Source organism: Pteropus alecto, unplaced genomic scaffold (assembly GCF_000325575.1).
Source record: "Pteropus alecto unplaced genomic scaffold, ASM32557v1 scaffold45, whole genome shotgun sequence".
Lineage (NCBI taxonomy): Eukaryota > Metazoa > Chordata > Mammalia > Chiroptera > Pteropodidae > Pteropus > Pteropus alecto.
The window spans coordinates 25,792,820-25,809,081 of NW_006442491.1; the positions used below are offsets into that span (position 1 = coordinate 25,792,820).

General features: G+C 36.8%; 1 protein-coding gene across 1 annotated transcript in view; it reads left to right on the forward strand.

Moving 5' to 3' along the window:
- Positions 1 to 16,262, forward strand: part of TOP1 (DNA topoisomerase I) — a 78,639-nt gene that overhangs the window by 40,822 nt on the left and 21,555 nt on the right. The window contains exons 6-10 of the mRNA XM_006921816.3: positions 772 to 867; positions 1,926 to 2,001; positions 5,194 to 5,300; positions 12,080 to 12,195; positions 15,756 to 15,877. Coding sequence (XP_006921878.1) covers positions 772 to 867; positions 1,926 to 2,001; positions 5,194 to 5,300; positions 12,080 to 12,195; positions 15,756 to 15,877 — 517 coding nt within the window. The remainder of the gene's footprint in view (positions 1 to 771; positions 868 to 1,925; positions 2,002 to 5,193; positions 5,301 to 12,079; positions 12,196 to 15,755; positions 15,878 to 16,262) is intronic.

Consider the following 16,262-nt stretch of genomic DNA (forward strand, 5'->3'; position numbering starts at 1 on the left):
GCTATGGTGGTTTCTGATCCCATGGTTTTTTCACTTGTTCCTTCCACTGTTTGGTTCAAGATAGTTGTCTAACAGAATCATCGTTTTTATATTCAGAAGGCAAAATCTTAATAAAAATAGGGCAAGGTACTCTTCTGAATATAAAGTAAGTCAGCTAAACCTAAGAAGAAATTTAATAATGAATAAATTTGGCTTAGGATAAATTCAGCTTGTTCTGGGCCTCTCATTTAGCATGTGCCCTTTTGTTGTAACGTCAGCTTGGTTATTTTCTTATGTAACTAAGGTTATTTTCCCTTACAACTTTAAGGTATGAAGTTTGGGAAATAAATTTTTATTCTTTTCCTTATATAAACTATATTTTTGCTTTTGGAGGTCTAGAATAATCAGTTCACATCATTTGTACAGTCAGGTATAGAGTGTAACCCTTAGGTGAGTTGAGGAAACAATTTAAGTTTGTTCCTGTTGTGGTTTGGGTCATGTTGGCAAAGACAGCTAAGATTTAGTGGAAAAGAATACTGACTTAGAATAAGGAGCCCTGATCCTACGCCTTGATAGGCCTGTTCATCTGTGAAATGATGACAGAGCTATCTACTTCACAGAGTTGTAGTGAGAATCAAATGAGAAAAACTGCTCATGAAAAACCTTTATAATATATACAAATTATGTAATTATCCTTATATTAGCTGCTTCTTAGAGATTAACTTATCCCTTCTTTGGATTACTTAATGTAGATGTTCCAACACTCATTAACTAACAATTTTTTTTCTTTAGTCCACCACGAATTAAAGATGAACCTGAAGATGATGGCTATTTTGCTCCTCCTAAAGAAGATATAAAGCCATTGAAGAGACCTCGAGATGAGGATGAGTGAGTATTTCTTATTACTTCGATTTTCGAAAACAAAAAGTTGCTTAAAGAATAAATGTGATATATGTGTTCACAATACACAGGAAAAACTGCATTAATTGACTTTTACTTATTTGGAATTTGTGAAGAATGGACTGGGCGACTGATTTCTCTTTGAATTATGAGAAATGGAGATTGCTAAACAAATAAGTATTTTACCTGAGGCTTAAATGGAGAATATATATAGTTTTCTTCTTATTTTTTTATTAAGGGTAATGCATATTATAAGAATTTCAAATAATACAGAATTCATGAAGCATATTTATTTATTTTAAGTTTATCATCACTTAACCACAGGTAAGTTTTCATTGTTAAAGTAATTTCTCCTAGAATCTGTACTTGTCAATGCATTCTAAGTGAAGCTTCACTTAGAATAAAATTGCTCTTAATTAAAACAGTTATTTGAAGCTTATATGTACCTCCTCAGGTATAATTAGCCAGGTTAAATTCTGTTCGTTATTTTCAATCTTGTATAGCTTTTTATGCTCCAGGAATCTATAGAAGATTTATGGTAGAAAGTGGGTGGAAAAGGAGGAGAGAAATACTTAGCAAACTCACTTGTATTCATTCAGAATTCATGCAGAATTTCTTGCCTCCCCTTTTGAGCCAGTAATTACTTTGTGGTAGCCATTGTTGTACAGTAGGTTCCCAGATTTCCATCTTTTAGTGGTGTCAAAGGGAAGTGGAATGGAAGGGTACATATGTACATTTATGTGTAATATATCATAGCAATAATGTACAAATGTACATATGTACCCTTCCATTCCACTTCCCTTTCAGGCCAGCATACAGTATAAAGTTGTTTGTTTTGTTCTATATAGGGCTGTAACGATTGGGCCTTGGTCTAGCCTTCTTTACTTTCTCCATTCCTGTTCTTGACTGTAGAATACCCAGCCAAGAAAAATAGCAGCCACACCTGCCGTGCAGGTCTCCAAGAAGAGTTTGGAGGTCCTAACCCCGTTCGTGAGAACTACTGAGTCACAGTTGTGTTAACTGCATATTCATGTTTCCCTTTCTAGTGCTGATTATAAACCTAAGAAAATTAAAACAGAAGATATCAAGAAAGAGAAGAAACGAAAACTAGAGGAAGAAGAGGTTAGTAAAGAGACTTAGGCCCTTTGAGGCTTGAGTTCGGAATAGGGAGTTTTCTGTTAAACAGCTTTTGAAAGGCAAATGGGTTTTAGGAATTTAAATGATCTACCGTAGAGGAAAAACTCTTAACACATATGCAGTGACTGTGGCACTGTTAGTTTTCAGATCTTTCTTAGGCTTCCTGGGTGTCTACCCATAGCTATGCTGCCAGATGATGTTCTTAGAGAAACTACGCCATCTTTATACATACAGAGGAAGTGTTAACAAGAAAGCATATTTGGCTTAGAATCCAGGGAAAACTAAGACCGTTTTTAGTGCTCTCTCATATCTCATAAAGCTTGTTCATCACTCACTTTGGGTAACCATTTCTATTTAAAGTCCTTTAATGGGTACCCCTTAGCCATAGGATGAAATCCAAGCTCTTTACCACAACTCCTCTCTCTGGCACCCAGTCTGGTCCCCGCATCTTGTACCTCTCTTCATCTTGTGCCTCTTCTCTAACTTACTTTGTTCCAGCCACACTGACCTTCCGTGTCTTTTTTCCCCACACCACCTTCTTTTGTGCTTTCAGACTTTCTGTAAGACATGCTGTTCCCTGTGTCCAGAACACACATGCTCTTCTTCTTTCTTCTCCTGGCTTATAACCTTCCTTAATCTCTCAGTTCAATTCAAGTACTTTTCTATTTGATGTTTGTAGTAGTTTTAAAATACAACAATATGATACCTTGTTTCGACACTATCTTATAATAAAGAGTTGTTAGCAAGTAAGTCAAGAAAAACATGCCAGAAATTCACAGGGGTTTTAATCTTACACAGTTCTCCTAAGAAGAAGGGGTTGAGTGAGTTTTAGCTCTTATGCTGCATTCGAGGTTGGCCACTGTCTTGGTCACAAGTGTAAAGATGATAGTTTGAAGTATCAGCAGTAAAGATAGTGAAAGTGAGAGGAAGTCTTAAGAGTGTAATATATCATAGCAATAAGAATAATATTAATAATTAAAATTAAATGTAATAGGTTATCACTGTGTCCAGGCACTATTCTTCACACTTTGTATATATCATTTCATTTAATCTTTAGAACAACCTTTAGAAGTAAATATTGCTACTATTATCTCCATTTTTCAGATGCAGAAACTGAAGCATAGAGAGGTCAGATCATTTGCCTAAGGTCACACAGTTGCTTAAGTGGTAAAGCCAGGGTTTGATCCCAGGCACTATGATTCCAGAGCCAGCACAACAGCTACCATGCTATCCTCCTGGAGGACTTTGCTGATCCTTTAACTCCACAGAAGGGAGAAGAAGGGTTTTTGATGAATTCATATTAAGAATATTAATGAATAGGTGAGCCATAGAGAGATGATCGGGTCCTGGATTTAGAGAATTTTAGTTTTTCTGACAACTAGTCTATCCTTGCAGAGATTCAAGTTTATGAGAGCCAATTCAAAGAATTGAGAATGAAATATTGAGTAGTGATTATGGTAGTCAGTCATTCTACTCTTATGTAGATCATCACTAGTCAATAAAGAAAAGTAAAACAAGTTCTCCATTCCTTTATGCTTATGTTGCATTTATGTACAGTAATACCTTCCTTGGAGTTTGGAAGGTTAGTCATAACTGTTAAGCCACTTGGAAAAAAAGAACAGATGACATCCCCCCGTTTTTTATTGTTCTGTTTAACAACCCCTCTCTCTGCGGAGGGAGAAAAAAAATTCAGGCTGAAGGACTGAATTAATACAATCTTATTGTGGCAGAGACCCCAGATGGCAGGATCGGTCGTTAAACCTCACTCGCTGGCTATGGTTTTTTTCATTTCTGGGAATTGTTCCGAAGTCTTTCAGTGACTGATTATCCCATTTTAAGGCTTGAAAACATACAGTGTAGCCAGTAGTTTCCTGATGGAACCATCTGCATGCTTGTTCAGAAACTATTCAGAGAATGTCTTAACTGAAAAACATTTCCCTTTCCTGTAGTGTGTTTCAGCCTAAATAGTAAACACTATCTGGATTAATGTGGTCCTGCAGTACTTTCTCCTCGCATACTTACACATGTATATTCTCCATTACTGTTTTTAAATATGTGGGATATTGTAGTCTTTCCTCTTTCTTTTATCCCAAAAGTCATTTGCCTAAAGGCCCTGAGAATATCTTGGTTGCCATCCTATTATGTAGTCTTAGAATGTTTACCTATTCCAGTCATTCCCATGAGTCACATTCTATTATTTTTCTGGTAAACTTGTGTTTTCATTATGGTCAGTATCAGCTATATGACTTTGAGGAAGTGACAAAAACCTCTGTTTCAGAGTTCCTGGATTTTAACTGGAAGAGGTCAAACCAGACTGTTTACAGAAGTTCTTTTAAGCTCTGCCATTCTGTAATCAATTTTTAGATAACTCAGAACCACCTTTCATAGCCGTATAAAACCCATTGAATAAAGACTTAACTTATCTTGAACAGTTAGAACAAAGGAAAGTATTCTTCAAAAGAGTTTTGATTCTCTTGAGCGGGACCCCCATCTGTTGAGTAGCATGTTTTTGCATGGATGTGTGTGTTTTGAGATTTATCTCCTGTGTTGGTGAATTGCAGTTGTTTATGTTTGATGCTCTTTTTCTGTGCCACTGTGACAGCTCATCTAGGGTCACAGTTCAAAGAAGAGCTATAAAGAAATACCACTGTAAGAATCAGTAATCATTTTAGGACCTCCCAATACTTGCTAAGTGCTATGTGACTGTGTATACAGACAACAGTGATAAAAAGTATTCCCACTAAACTCAATCAAGAATTTTCTTTCAAATTGTATGTTAAATATCTAATACAAACCCTCATATACTCATTATTTGATGGTATAAGAAGAGGTTTACAGATGAGTAGATTTAAAATCAGTAAGGATAATACACTGGGTTGACTCTCTGTAGCAGTGCTTTTCCAAACTTATCTGAGGCTAATAAAAATATAATTTTCCAGTTTGTTCCTCTGCAGAATGAGTGTTTTTAACCAGTTTCTCAAGTAGTTTTGGGAAATACTGCTCTAGAGTAAAGACCAGTAAATTTTTATTCATCTGTCAAATAGAGAGCATTGGACCTAAGGATATCTTGTTATAGTGTTCTAGGATTCCAGTTTTTCTTCTTAATGGTTCCCAGAACTACTTCTGGAAATGCAGTTGGTCCTTATTTAAGTGCTATCTCACCATGTTTCTTTGTAGGATGGTAAATTGAAAAAACCCAAGAATAAAGATAAAGATAAAAAAGTTCCTGAGCCAGATAGCAAGAAAAAGAAGCCGAAGAAAGAAGAGGAGCAGAAGTGGAAATGGTAACATCTCAGCACTGGGTTCAAATGTCAGCTCTTTGATTCCACAACCTAATTAAGCAATAGTGTTGAGTTATTAAGATTAATAGCTTGACATTTGGAGTAGGAAGGAAGTACTTAGAAGAATCTCTCTAGAATAACATTCTGAAATGAGTTTTCTAGGTCTTAGTGAAGGCATCAACTAGCTCTTAACCTATTGGATGTCAAAACTAGGTCCCAGCCTATTGAACAAAATGGACTATAGAAGTAGACATATGAGAATTTAGCATATGAAGAACATTGTATTTAAAATGATATGGATTATTTTAAATAAGATGGATTATTCCATAAATAATGTTGGGAAAACTGCCAGTTTGTCAGAAATAATCTCCACAAGAAAACCTGGATGACCATTTTTTAAATTATAGAATAGAGAAAACCCTTTGAAGCAAGATATAAAACCAGAGCCATAAGGAAAAGATTTAGAAATTCGATACAACAAAGTTAAAATCTATATGGCAAATAAACTCACACCATTAAAAAAAAACTTAAGAAAAATATTTGCAATACAGAGGGCTAAGATTTATAATAGGATAAAAGGTCTTTTAAAACAAATATGAAAGGAGCAGTCTCATAGAAAAGTGAGGAATGGGCAGTTTTTTTTAAAGAAAATAAATAAACATAAATAAATAGTAAACATCTTAAAATATGGTCAACCTCAAATAACAGAAAGGCAAAGAAAAGTAATAAACTATACATCTTTTTGTTTAATGTCTCTCAGACTTGGAAAGATCAATAAGCATCAAAATACCTAGAGTAGTGGATATGAGAAAACAGGCATTCTCCTCTACTGAGAGTGAACATTCAGGCAGTCTCGAGTTTAGCAGTAACAGGTACTTTTGAAATGGGTGTTTAAATGGGATTTTATTTCCGACCTAATAAATTTCAGTGTTTGGAATTTTAAAATAAACGTGTATTTTTAACTTAAGACTTGTATTAACTACTACGCCAGTAATACATGATTTGTATTTATGTTGAAAAAATTGAAATGATGCAGAGGTTTAGGAGTTAGAAAAAAATGACAGTTGCCTTTCCCTCTTCCTCCTAGTCTCATATTTCCTTTCCAGCTTTGAGGTAACCACTGGTGTGTAGAGTTCCAGACCCATTTATATGCCTTTACTCTGTGGCTTTTATAATTTAGAAAAATAATCCCCCAGTGCCTCTGAGGAAAGGGGACAGATCAGTCACCAGGGACGTGGCTGAGAAGCAGGGTTGCAGTGGCAGAAACGCTCAGCACTGCTGTGAAACTGGCATTGTCGATGTGAACATACACGGGGGATAAAAGGAAAGTGTAGACATGGAAAATCACAGCAAAGGAATCCCAGGCCTTTCCAGAGGTCAGACTCAGAAAACGAAAGATGTGTTTTATTTTTTTCATTTTTATTTTATTTTTTCCTTTGGAATTAAAGTTTTTCAGTGCTAGAATATTGAAAGGCTTTTACGACCTTTAATACTATGATTTTTTTTAGGTAAAATGAAGTGATTGTATAAATCAGGGGTTATTATTGGGAGTTGTGAGAATGCTGAGTTAGTAAATTCATCAGCCTCTTATGTCTCTCAGGGTTCTGTGGCGGGATCTGAAGTAAGTGTTTGTTGAATGAACAAGTTCATTTCCTTGTCATCACTAGCTCCGCGCTGTCTTTCCCCTTCTTTTGGAGCCTTGGCTCTTGTTGGGCCCTGAAGCAGATGTACTGGTTTCCTGCCAGCCTTGTTTGTGTGGAATTAGGTACCCCAGAAGGGTCCAACTGCCTAATTTTGCTTTTGTGGTTGAAATCCTAATTGGTGTTGTCACTCATTAATTCTGAAGATTGTGAACTTTGGTTTTTATTTTTGTTTTGGTTTAAGTGGGACTGGTTAGTCTTTAACTGAAGATGGTTGGTTTAGGGGTAAGCAATCACAGTCTTTGCTGTAGCCTCCAATGCATGCTTTTCTCAAGTCTGATTATTATATTTTGTGCATACTTAAGCACACTGTGCTTGATGGTACACTGTAAGTCTTTAGAGGTGGAGAACAGGAAGATTGGCCTCTTGCCTGAGAGCTCGTCCTTTGCTTTTGTCACTGTCGGCTGCCTATTATACTCTGAAGTCAGAGGTCCAGTCCTTAGTGACTGCCACTGACTGCCTAGTCAGGGAGCTTACAGGACAGGCACTCACTCTCATTTTTCCTATTCCTCTTGCTGTCCCACTAAAAGTGTTACATACTTCACTTTTACCAGCTTGGTAAATGTGCAGATCTTTTGCATGCCCTCCTTCCCCCACACCCCCGCTCCAAAGTCAACAGACTTGTTCATCCTGCCAAAAACAAACTTTGATCCTTATCTCCCTATCTATAGTTATTATGGGGATGGGAAAATGGTGGGATCCCTCTGGGTTTCTTTACTGTATCACATTTTCCCATGGAAACAATGTTAAAATGGCAGTAATATGCTCAGGCTGAGGTCCATGAATATCTGTTTAACCCAGACCCCCCTCACTTTAAGTGTTACCTATTGTAGCTGTATAGGGTTCCAGCTCTGCCTTGCGTTAAGTACACTTTTGTGTCGGGCTGACCTGTTGGAATATAAGTCTCATGTTTATTCTAAACAGATGATTCTTCACAAAAAGACCTAGAAACTGGAAAGTTTGTTGCTGGTGTTAGGAGTGACTTCTTAATGGAGTGTCAGGTCTCCTTTAGCAAAGGTAAAATACTGTAAAGAGAGGATTATAATGTAAAGGAAGTAGTGTTGAAAGACCAGGAGTCACGAATAATACTGATAAGAAATTTAAAGACTGTAGTTTGACATTCTCCTCAAACCAGAGAAACCTCTTGATTCCAGAGATTAGCTTCCAGAAAGCAGTAGCATATGACCTTTATTTCTGAAATTTAAAAAATTAAAATATGCATTTTATAGTGTACTGTGAGGTACTTGTTAACTGCAAGGGAACTTAATTTCAGAGAGATGTAGATATTTACTTTTCTATCTTACATTTATAGCACTTTTCTACCTTCCCCTATTCAAGCACATTTTATTGTCACATCGATACCTAACTTGAATTAGTAAGTCAAGCTTGCCTGGAGAAGTCATTTTGATGTACATGTTTTTCTTAATTCTGTTGGTGAATCGTTGGTGGGGCCTAAAAGGGCAACACTGCTGTCAGACATCTGTACAGTGATAGGTGTTGGTCCAGCGAGACCAGCCTTTTGGAGGGTATGTTCTGTCTTTCTGCATAAATTGAGGTTTAGTGTTGAGTGAGTCCTCAGGATGAACATGTTGGAATAGAAGGAATTATAAAACGGTTTGGAGTCTTCACTTAAAAACACTGGAGTTGATGAAGAGAATGGAACTAGGCTAAGGGAAAACATGGTGTTCTGAATCCCCTCACGGTTTCTCTGTGACTGCTGCATGTGGACTGCAGTTGCTCTCACACATGTACATACATACATATGTATATATTTTCTCTGATCTAGAGAGTAATGATAGACTCTGGGTTTGGGTGGCTTCTTGTATCCAGGCCTTTTTATGCCAGCGTCCAGTTGGGAGACCTTGTCAGTGTTGTATGTGTAAAGTGGTAGGTTGGTTATAGGGGATTTTTCATAATCCTTCCAGGTCTCAGATTTTATTAAATCTTGAATTGAGATTTTTAAAAAAATTATGTTTAATTGTGATAAAATAACATAAAATTTATCTTAACTCTTTTAAAGTGTTCAGTTAAGCTATATTAGGTACATTCACACTATTGTGCAACCATAACCACCACCATTGATCTTTAGAACTCTTCATTTTACAAAACTGAAACTGTTAAGCAATAACTCTTCCTTGTTCCCCTTTTCCCCAGCTCTTTTTTCATTTAATTTACATCTATCTTTCTTTCTTTCTTTCTTTCTTTCTTTCTTTCTATCTATCTATCTATCTATCTATCTATCTATCTATCTATCTATCTATCTATCTACCTACCTACCTACCTACCTACCTACCTACCTATTTGATTGCTTTTTTAAAACTAGCATTGACATTCAATATTATTTTTTATTAGTTTCAGGTATACAACATATTAGTTAGACAGTCATATAATTTACAAAGTGATCCCCTAATTAGTACCCACCTGGCACTATACATACAGTAATATTGACTACATTTCCTATGCTGTACTTTACATCGCTGTGACTGTTTTGTAACTACCAATTTGTACTTCTTAATCCCTTCACCTTTTTCATCTAGCCCCTCAACCCCCTTACCATCTGGCGATCACAAATTTGTTTTCTGTATCTACGAGTTTCTTCCTTTTTTGTTTGTTCATTTATTTTGTTCTTTAGATTCCACATATAAGTTGAAATCATATGGTATTTGTCTTTCTCTGACTTATTTCACTTAGCGTAAAACCTTCGAAGTCCATCATTGCTGTTGCAAATGATAAGATTTCTGTCGCTGTCTCTGTCTCTCTCATGGCTGAGTAATCCCCTAAATCATGGTAACTACCATTCTACTTTGTCTCTATGAGTCTGGTTACTCTTGATACCCCATAGAAGTGGAATTGTACAGTATCTGTCCTTTTGTGACTGGGTTATTAAGAAAATGTCCTCGAGATTTATCCATGTTGTAGCATGTGTCAGAATTTCCTTTATAAGGCTGGATAATACTCAGTTGTATGTATAGACCACATTTTGTTTATCCATTCATTTGTTGTTGGATACTTAGGCTGTTTCCACCTTTTGGCAATTGCGAATAGTGCTATGAAGATTTGTGTACAAGTATTTGTTTGAATATCTGCTTTCAATTCCTTTGAGTATATTCTTAGGCATGAAATTGCTGGATTATATGGTAATTCTGTGTTTAACTTTTGAGGACCTGCCAAGCTGTTTTCCAAAGCAGCTGCACCGTTTACATTCCCATCAACTGTGCACAAGAGTTTCAATTTCTCCATATCCTCATCAACACTTGTTTTATTCTGTTTTTTGTTTGTTTGTTTGTTTTGTTTTTAATAATAGCCATCCTAATGGGTATGCATGATATCTGATGGCTTTGACTTACATTTTCCTAATGATCGGTGATGTTGAGCATTTTTACAATACTTATTGGTTATTGGTGTATCTTTGGAGAAATATCTATCCAAGTCCTTTGCCTGTTTTTAATTTTTTGTTTTTTTTTTTAATTGTCAAGTTGGTAATTCTTTATTTATTCTGGATATTAACCCCTTATCAAACATATGCTTTGCAAATATTTCTCTCATTCCATGGGTTGCTTTTTCAGTTTGTTGATTGTGTCCTTTGATGCAGAATTTTAAATTTTGTAGTCCAGTTTATCTAATTTTTCTCTTGCTGCCTGTGCTTCTGGTATCAAATCTAAGAAATCACTGCTAAATCCAATATTATGTGCTTTTTACCCTATGTTTTCCTCTATGAGTTTTATAGTTTTAGCTCTTACATTTGGGTCTTTAATACATTTTGAGTTTATTTTTATATCTAGTGTAAGCTAAGAGTCCAACTTCACTCTTTTGCATGTGAATATCCAGTTTTCCCAGCACCATTTAATACAAAGACTGGTCTTGGTACTCTTGTCAAAAATCATTTGACTGTATATGTTGACTTTGATTTTATAGTACGTAATTTTTTTTTTTTTTAATGTTTCTGAACTTTGTTTAAAATATTGGAGTTGGAAAGTAATGGGAAGTAATACAATGTACATAATTGGCCTTATGTAGATCTGTAGAGCTTTTTATTTTAAGGTAGAAATAATAAAGATTAAAATCTGAAGTTTTTAAACATTCCCTTTGTAAGACAACTGACTGACTCTTTAAAAAACAAAATGGTACTGGTGGTGAGAGAACTAATTGTAGAGAAAGAAAGACTTTGAGACATAGCAGCCAGTTGCAGTATGTGGTCTTTAAATTTGGATCCTAGTCTATAAAATACATTTTGGATGTATTAGGAAGTTTGTTAAATGGCCTGGATATTAGAATGATACTAGGGAATTACTATTTTTGTTACATATGATAATACTATTATAGTTATTTGAAAATATTCTTATTTAGAGGTGAGGTATTTTTTTGCTGAACTATATTTCAGCAAAAAATAGGAAATGTAGCATAACATTAATAATGGTTGTATATAGGCAATGGGTATATGGAGTTCTATGTATTATTCTGTTTTTCTGTATGTTTGATAATTTTTTTTTAAATAAAAAGGTTTTTAAAAAGACATTTCCACTGAGCTTTACATTCACTTATCAGTGTCTCCTAGATAGTTCTGGATGACCCGTAAATGCCTTAAACTTAATATAACTCAACTGGACTATTATTTCTCAGTCTTCTGTTCCATTATGTACTTTCTCATAGGGTGGTTTTCCCCTATATATTAACCTCGTATCTCTACTCCCAGGAGGCCTTTTCTTACATATCAACAGCATAAATAACACCTCTGTCACATATTCCATTGTGGTTTACTGTTACACCATTGTGGTAAAACAACTCTTCCCGTTTCCATATCCCTACCTGTTGCTGAGCTCCTTGAGTGATGACCTCATATATCCAGTATCTTTGAACTGAACTATTGAACTGTATTTTCCTCCATTCCATCTTATTTGTTTTGAGTGGTGGCTTTTTCAAAATGAAGGACACTGGTTATTTTGACCCAGGCCTTGAATATGAGGCTCAAGACTCATTCCAGAGCACCAGTCAATTGAGCATATAATCTTGGCATTTAATAGGTTATAATCTCTACATTAGGTGAAGTGACCACTAAATGAGGTTGTACCTTGTCTTTGAAAGGTGGGAAGAAGAGCGCTATCCTGAAGGCATCAAGTGGAAATTCCTAGAACATAAAGGTCCTGTATTTGCTCCACCATATGAGCCTCTTCCAGAGAGTGTCAAGTTTTACTATGATGGTGAGTTGTTCCAAGGTTGTCCAACTTTTGGCCAAGAAAAGAGTCAGTTTCCATTTAGGAATGGAAAGTGAGGAACAATCTTGTGCTGTATCATCTTTTTTGTTTATTTCATTCTGTTTTATTGTCCTCACGTGGTTTGGAGGAAGGGTCATCAGGTATTTACTTAACTCTTAAAGGCCCATTTGGTGCTGAAAAAGTGCCATGAGAAAGGGGCTGTTAATTTTTTATCTATATGGTCTCAAAAAGATCCCTCTACGTAGCTCACGGCACTTGGTCCGCCGCTAAATATTATCTGACCTTTATTTCTAAGGAGTTACTCTTTGCAAGAGTTATTAGATGCCTTATTTGAATGGTAGTGTTTCATTTTAGCAACATGATGCAAATTGACAAGCTGCTCATCACTAGAAAAAGTACTACTATTTGGTTGAGGATTAGTCTGCCATCACTTCTAGATAGGGCTGGGCTGGTAGGTGTCTGTTAACTCTGCATTGCAGAACACTGCCTTTGCTATATGCCCAGTCAAGTCCGATGAGATACTTTGAAGAAATGCCCTGCCTAGTTCTGTTAGTACCCTCGGAATTGTCCGCTTTCGTTGGCATTTCTGTCCTTGGGTTGACGAATTCAATACTTCTCTTATTGGCAGTGTAGCAATATGCAGATGGTAATGCTCAACTGATTTCCCTTATTCTCGGAGTTCTATCCAGAAATGGTTAGAGCATTATTCCTCAAACCCTTATGTGCATATGATTTCCCAGGTGAATCTGGGCCCATTTAATAGTTGTAGAGTGGTATTGGATGCTTGTGAACCAACTGGTCTACTGACCAAACTTCGAAAAACACTGTGCAAGAGAACTGCTGACAAGCATTCGTGGCGAACACTCAAGAGCTCTGGTGCATCTCTGTCTACCAAGAATGGCCTCAGGGCCATGGACGCTTTTAGGTCAAGTTGTAGTTTAAACTGAAAGGCTGGGTCTTATGAGGGGCATGTCAAACTAGAATTCATTTTTTAAAACTGTTAATTCACCGTGTCTGTGTTCAGACACCAAGACCCAACAGTGGTCAGTATTGACTATTCCCTGATCTCCTGGTGTTTATAGTCTAGCAGGACCCCATAGCTTCAATGTCAAATGCTTGCATCAGATAATTGTGTTCACCAAAGAGCACAGGACAAAGTCCTAATGTCAGCCCTCATAGTGGGTCATTCCTGGAGACTCTTAAATATGACTCAGAGCCAAAACTCCAATGAAAACAACCTAGGACCTTGAAGAAGACAATCATAAAAGTACAGGTATTCTGTAACCCTAGTCTGGGCTTATCAATAGCTTAAGAAAGCTCAACTGGTAAAGCTTCAGTTTGAGGTTCAAAGTGATGTGAGGGAAAGCAGCCTGCTGGATCGCCTAGTCTTTGGGTTTCTCTTACTTTTTATGATGGGAAGCCAAAGCCTGAACAGTCATCACTGGTTGCCATGGTTCCTTTCTCATTCTTGTCCAGTTCTCCATCATAGGAGCTCGAGCTCCAGGGCTCTAGTATTTTCTCAGTCGATCTTTTCTCTGGAATTTCTTCCCTCTAATTATGTAAACTCCCATGCTGCAATAAATCAAGAAGTATTTGTCTTACTGGTCCAAATTGATACTGTAAGTCTTGCTTACTCTCCAGGGAAGTGAATTCTCAGACTCTTAGAATCTGCCAGGGATGTGGGACACAGGCTGGCTGAAGCAGTGAATTGCCTCTAAGAACCTCTAGTTTTCAGCTCTGACTCAGCAGTTTCTTCTTCCTGGAGCTCAGCCTTTTCCACAAAGCTCTGCCTTTGCCAGGAACCTTCAAGTCATCCTCCCACCACTCTGCTGCTGGGACCTGTCATTTCATCTTTTGACAGCTCATCTAAAACAGGAGGTGTCAAAATCGTTTCCTCTGTTGAGACAGAATTTAGTAAAATTGCCCAGAGTCCATTTAAAAAAAAAAATACTGTTGTTGTTTAGTTCACAGCAAAGAGAACAGTTTACATTCTTTCTTGCCATTTATTTTATTTCATTTTTAATGACTTATCGTTTTCCTTTATATTGAAAGCATGTCACAACTTTACTGGCAGCTCTGGTTCAGACCCGAGTGGGGGCATTCTGAATTGCAGGAAACCCCTGAAAGCCAGCCTGTCTGTCCTCCTCAGTGCCTTCCTAAGGCTGGAACTTGGGAGGTTGAGAAGGGGAAGTGGCGCCACCTGTTGGCCTTTTAAGTTATGGATTCCGAGCAGGTTCTTTTTGTCTACTGTGACAGTTTCAAATTTGTGCTACTATTTCCTACATACTACAATTAGGAACAATGACCTCCCAATCATCATGAGATGAGATGTCTTCTGAGTTTTTAAATGAATGGATTTCTGGTTAAGTTTTAGTTTTCTTTGATGTGAATATCCTTGGTGAATTATTAGTACCTATGTAATAGTAAGGTAGTGGAATAGTATTTAATTTCATTTTAAGTATAGCCAAATTATTATGGTGTGGATTAGTTCCAGATGATGTTGTAAAGTTGGATTTTCAAGGAAAATGGAAATTGGCCCTAATAGTACTATTAAAATTATTCTATTTGAAAAGTAGATTAAACTTCCAAGTATTTTTCCTTTATTGCTTTATTAACTACTTAAGGTACACAAAATCCCTAGGCCCCACACAGATTTACTTTACATTGTATAACATCAGGAGTCCTGTAGACGGGATTTTAATAAACATGGGCACAATGCCAAGGACTCCAGTCATCCCTCATGGTGTAGATGAGTCCCATTTCCCTGAAAGAGGCAACCTCATAACGCCTGTGGTCCAGAGCAGTGCATCTCAAACTCTCATGTGCACACAAACCACTTGGAAGCCTCGTTAAAATGTACTTACTGATTCAGTAGGTCTGCAGTGGGGCCTGAGATTCTGCAATTCTAACAGACTCCCACGTGATGCTGATACTACTGGTCTTTGAGCCACGCTTTGAGTAGCAAGGTTCTAGAGGAAGGTCTTATTTAGATTTTTCATATGGGATATCTGGGCTTGCCTGCTATGGATATATATTTTTTTTTTATTCATATTCCACCCACTTAACTTTAAAGAAGAAAGATGCCTATTTCTTTTCCCCACAATTCCTTTCTTCCACTCCCTGCCCTATCCTTTCCTCCCCTTCTTGAACAGAAGCTGCTTAGCTTAGCAGTGGCAGGAGTCCCTCTGAGGATTTGATTTTTAAAAACCATTGAAGAGGTGTAAAGGACCTTGCTTTCTGAAAGGAAAAGGAAGAGTGACTGGGCCTCCCCCAGGTCATCCCTGTTCTGAGCAGGCACCTGGGAACAATTTACTGGCATAGTCTCCAGAAAATGACCCAGGTAAATATCTGCTAAAGAGAAGGAGCATTTATACAAGTAGATATAAATCAGAATATTGTCTTTGTTGTTGTTGTAACAATGTGTGATCAGACCTTTCTATACCTTAGGAAGGTAAACCATTATTAAAGCAGATTTCTCCAGAGCTCAATATTTATACTTAACATGAATACTACACCTCATTTTTTGGACCCACTTTTTCTTCTAGGTAAAGTCATGAAGCTGAGCCCCAAAGCAGAAGAAGTAGCTACGTTCTTTGCAAAAATGCTCGACCATGAATATACTACTAAGGAAGTATTTAGGAAAAATTTCTTTAAAGATTGGAGAAAGGTATTGTAGCTCATGATTAATATCCTAGCACCTTGCAAAACTATTGATCAACTAAGTACTAAACAATTTTACAAAACAATTTTGTGTAAAATTTGAGTTTTAAAAATTTATTTTTTTCTACTCACTTACTGTATTATATAGGGGTTCTATCCACTAAGAATGTTTCCATTTCTTTCCTCTCAGCTGTCACGTGGCTATATAGGAGGGAGTTTATCAGATTAGGCCAAACAGAAAACCTCAGTCCAAGCAACGGAAAGTTTGTCTTTGCAGGGCTGCCCTCCTGTGTCTTCTGTTGCAAAGAGGGATGTTAATGTGATGTCCCAGTCTCGCTTGATTTTTGCTTATTTACTTTCTGCTCCTAGAAACACATATCCTATATCTGCCT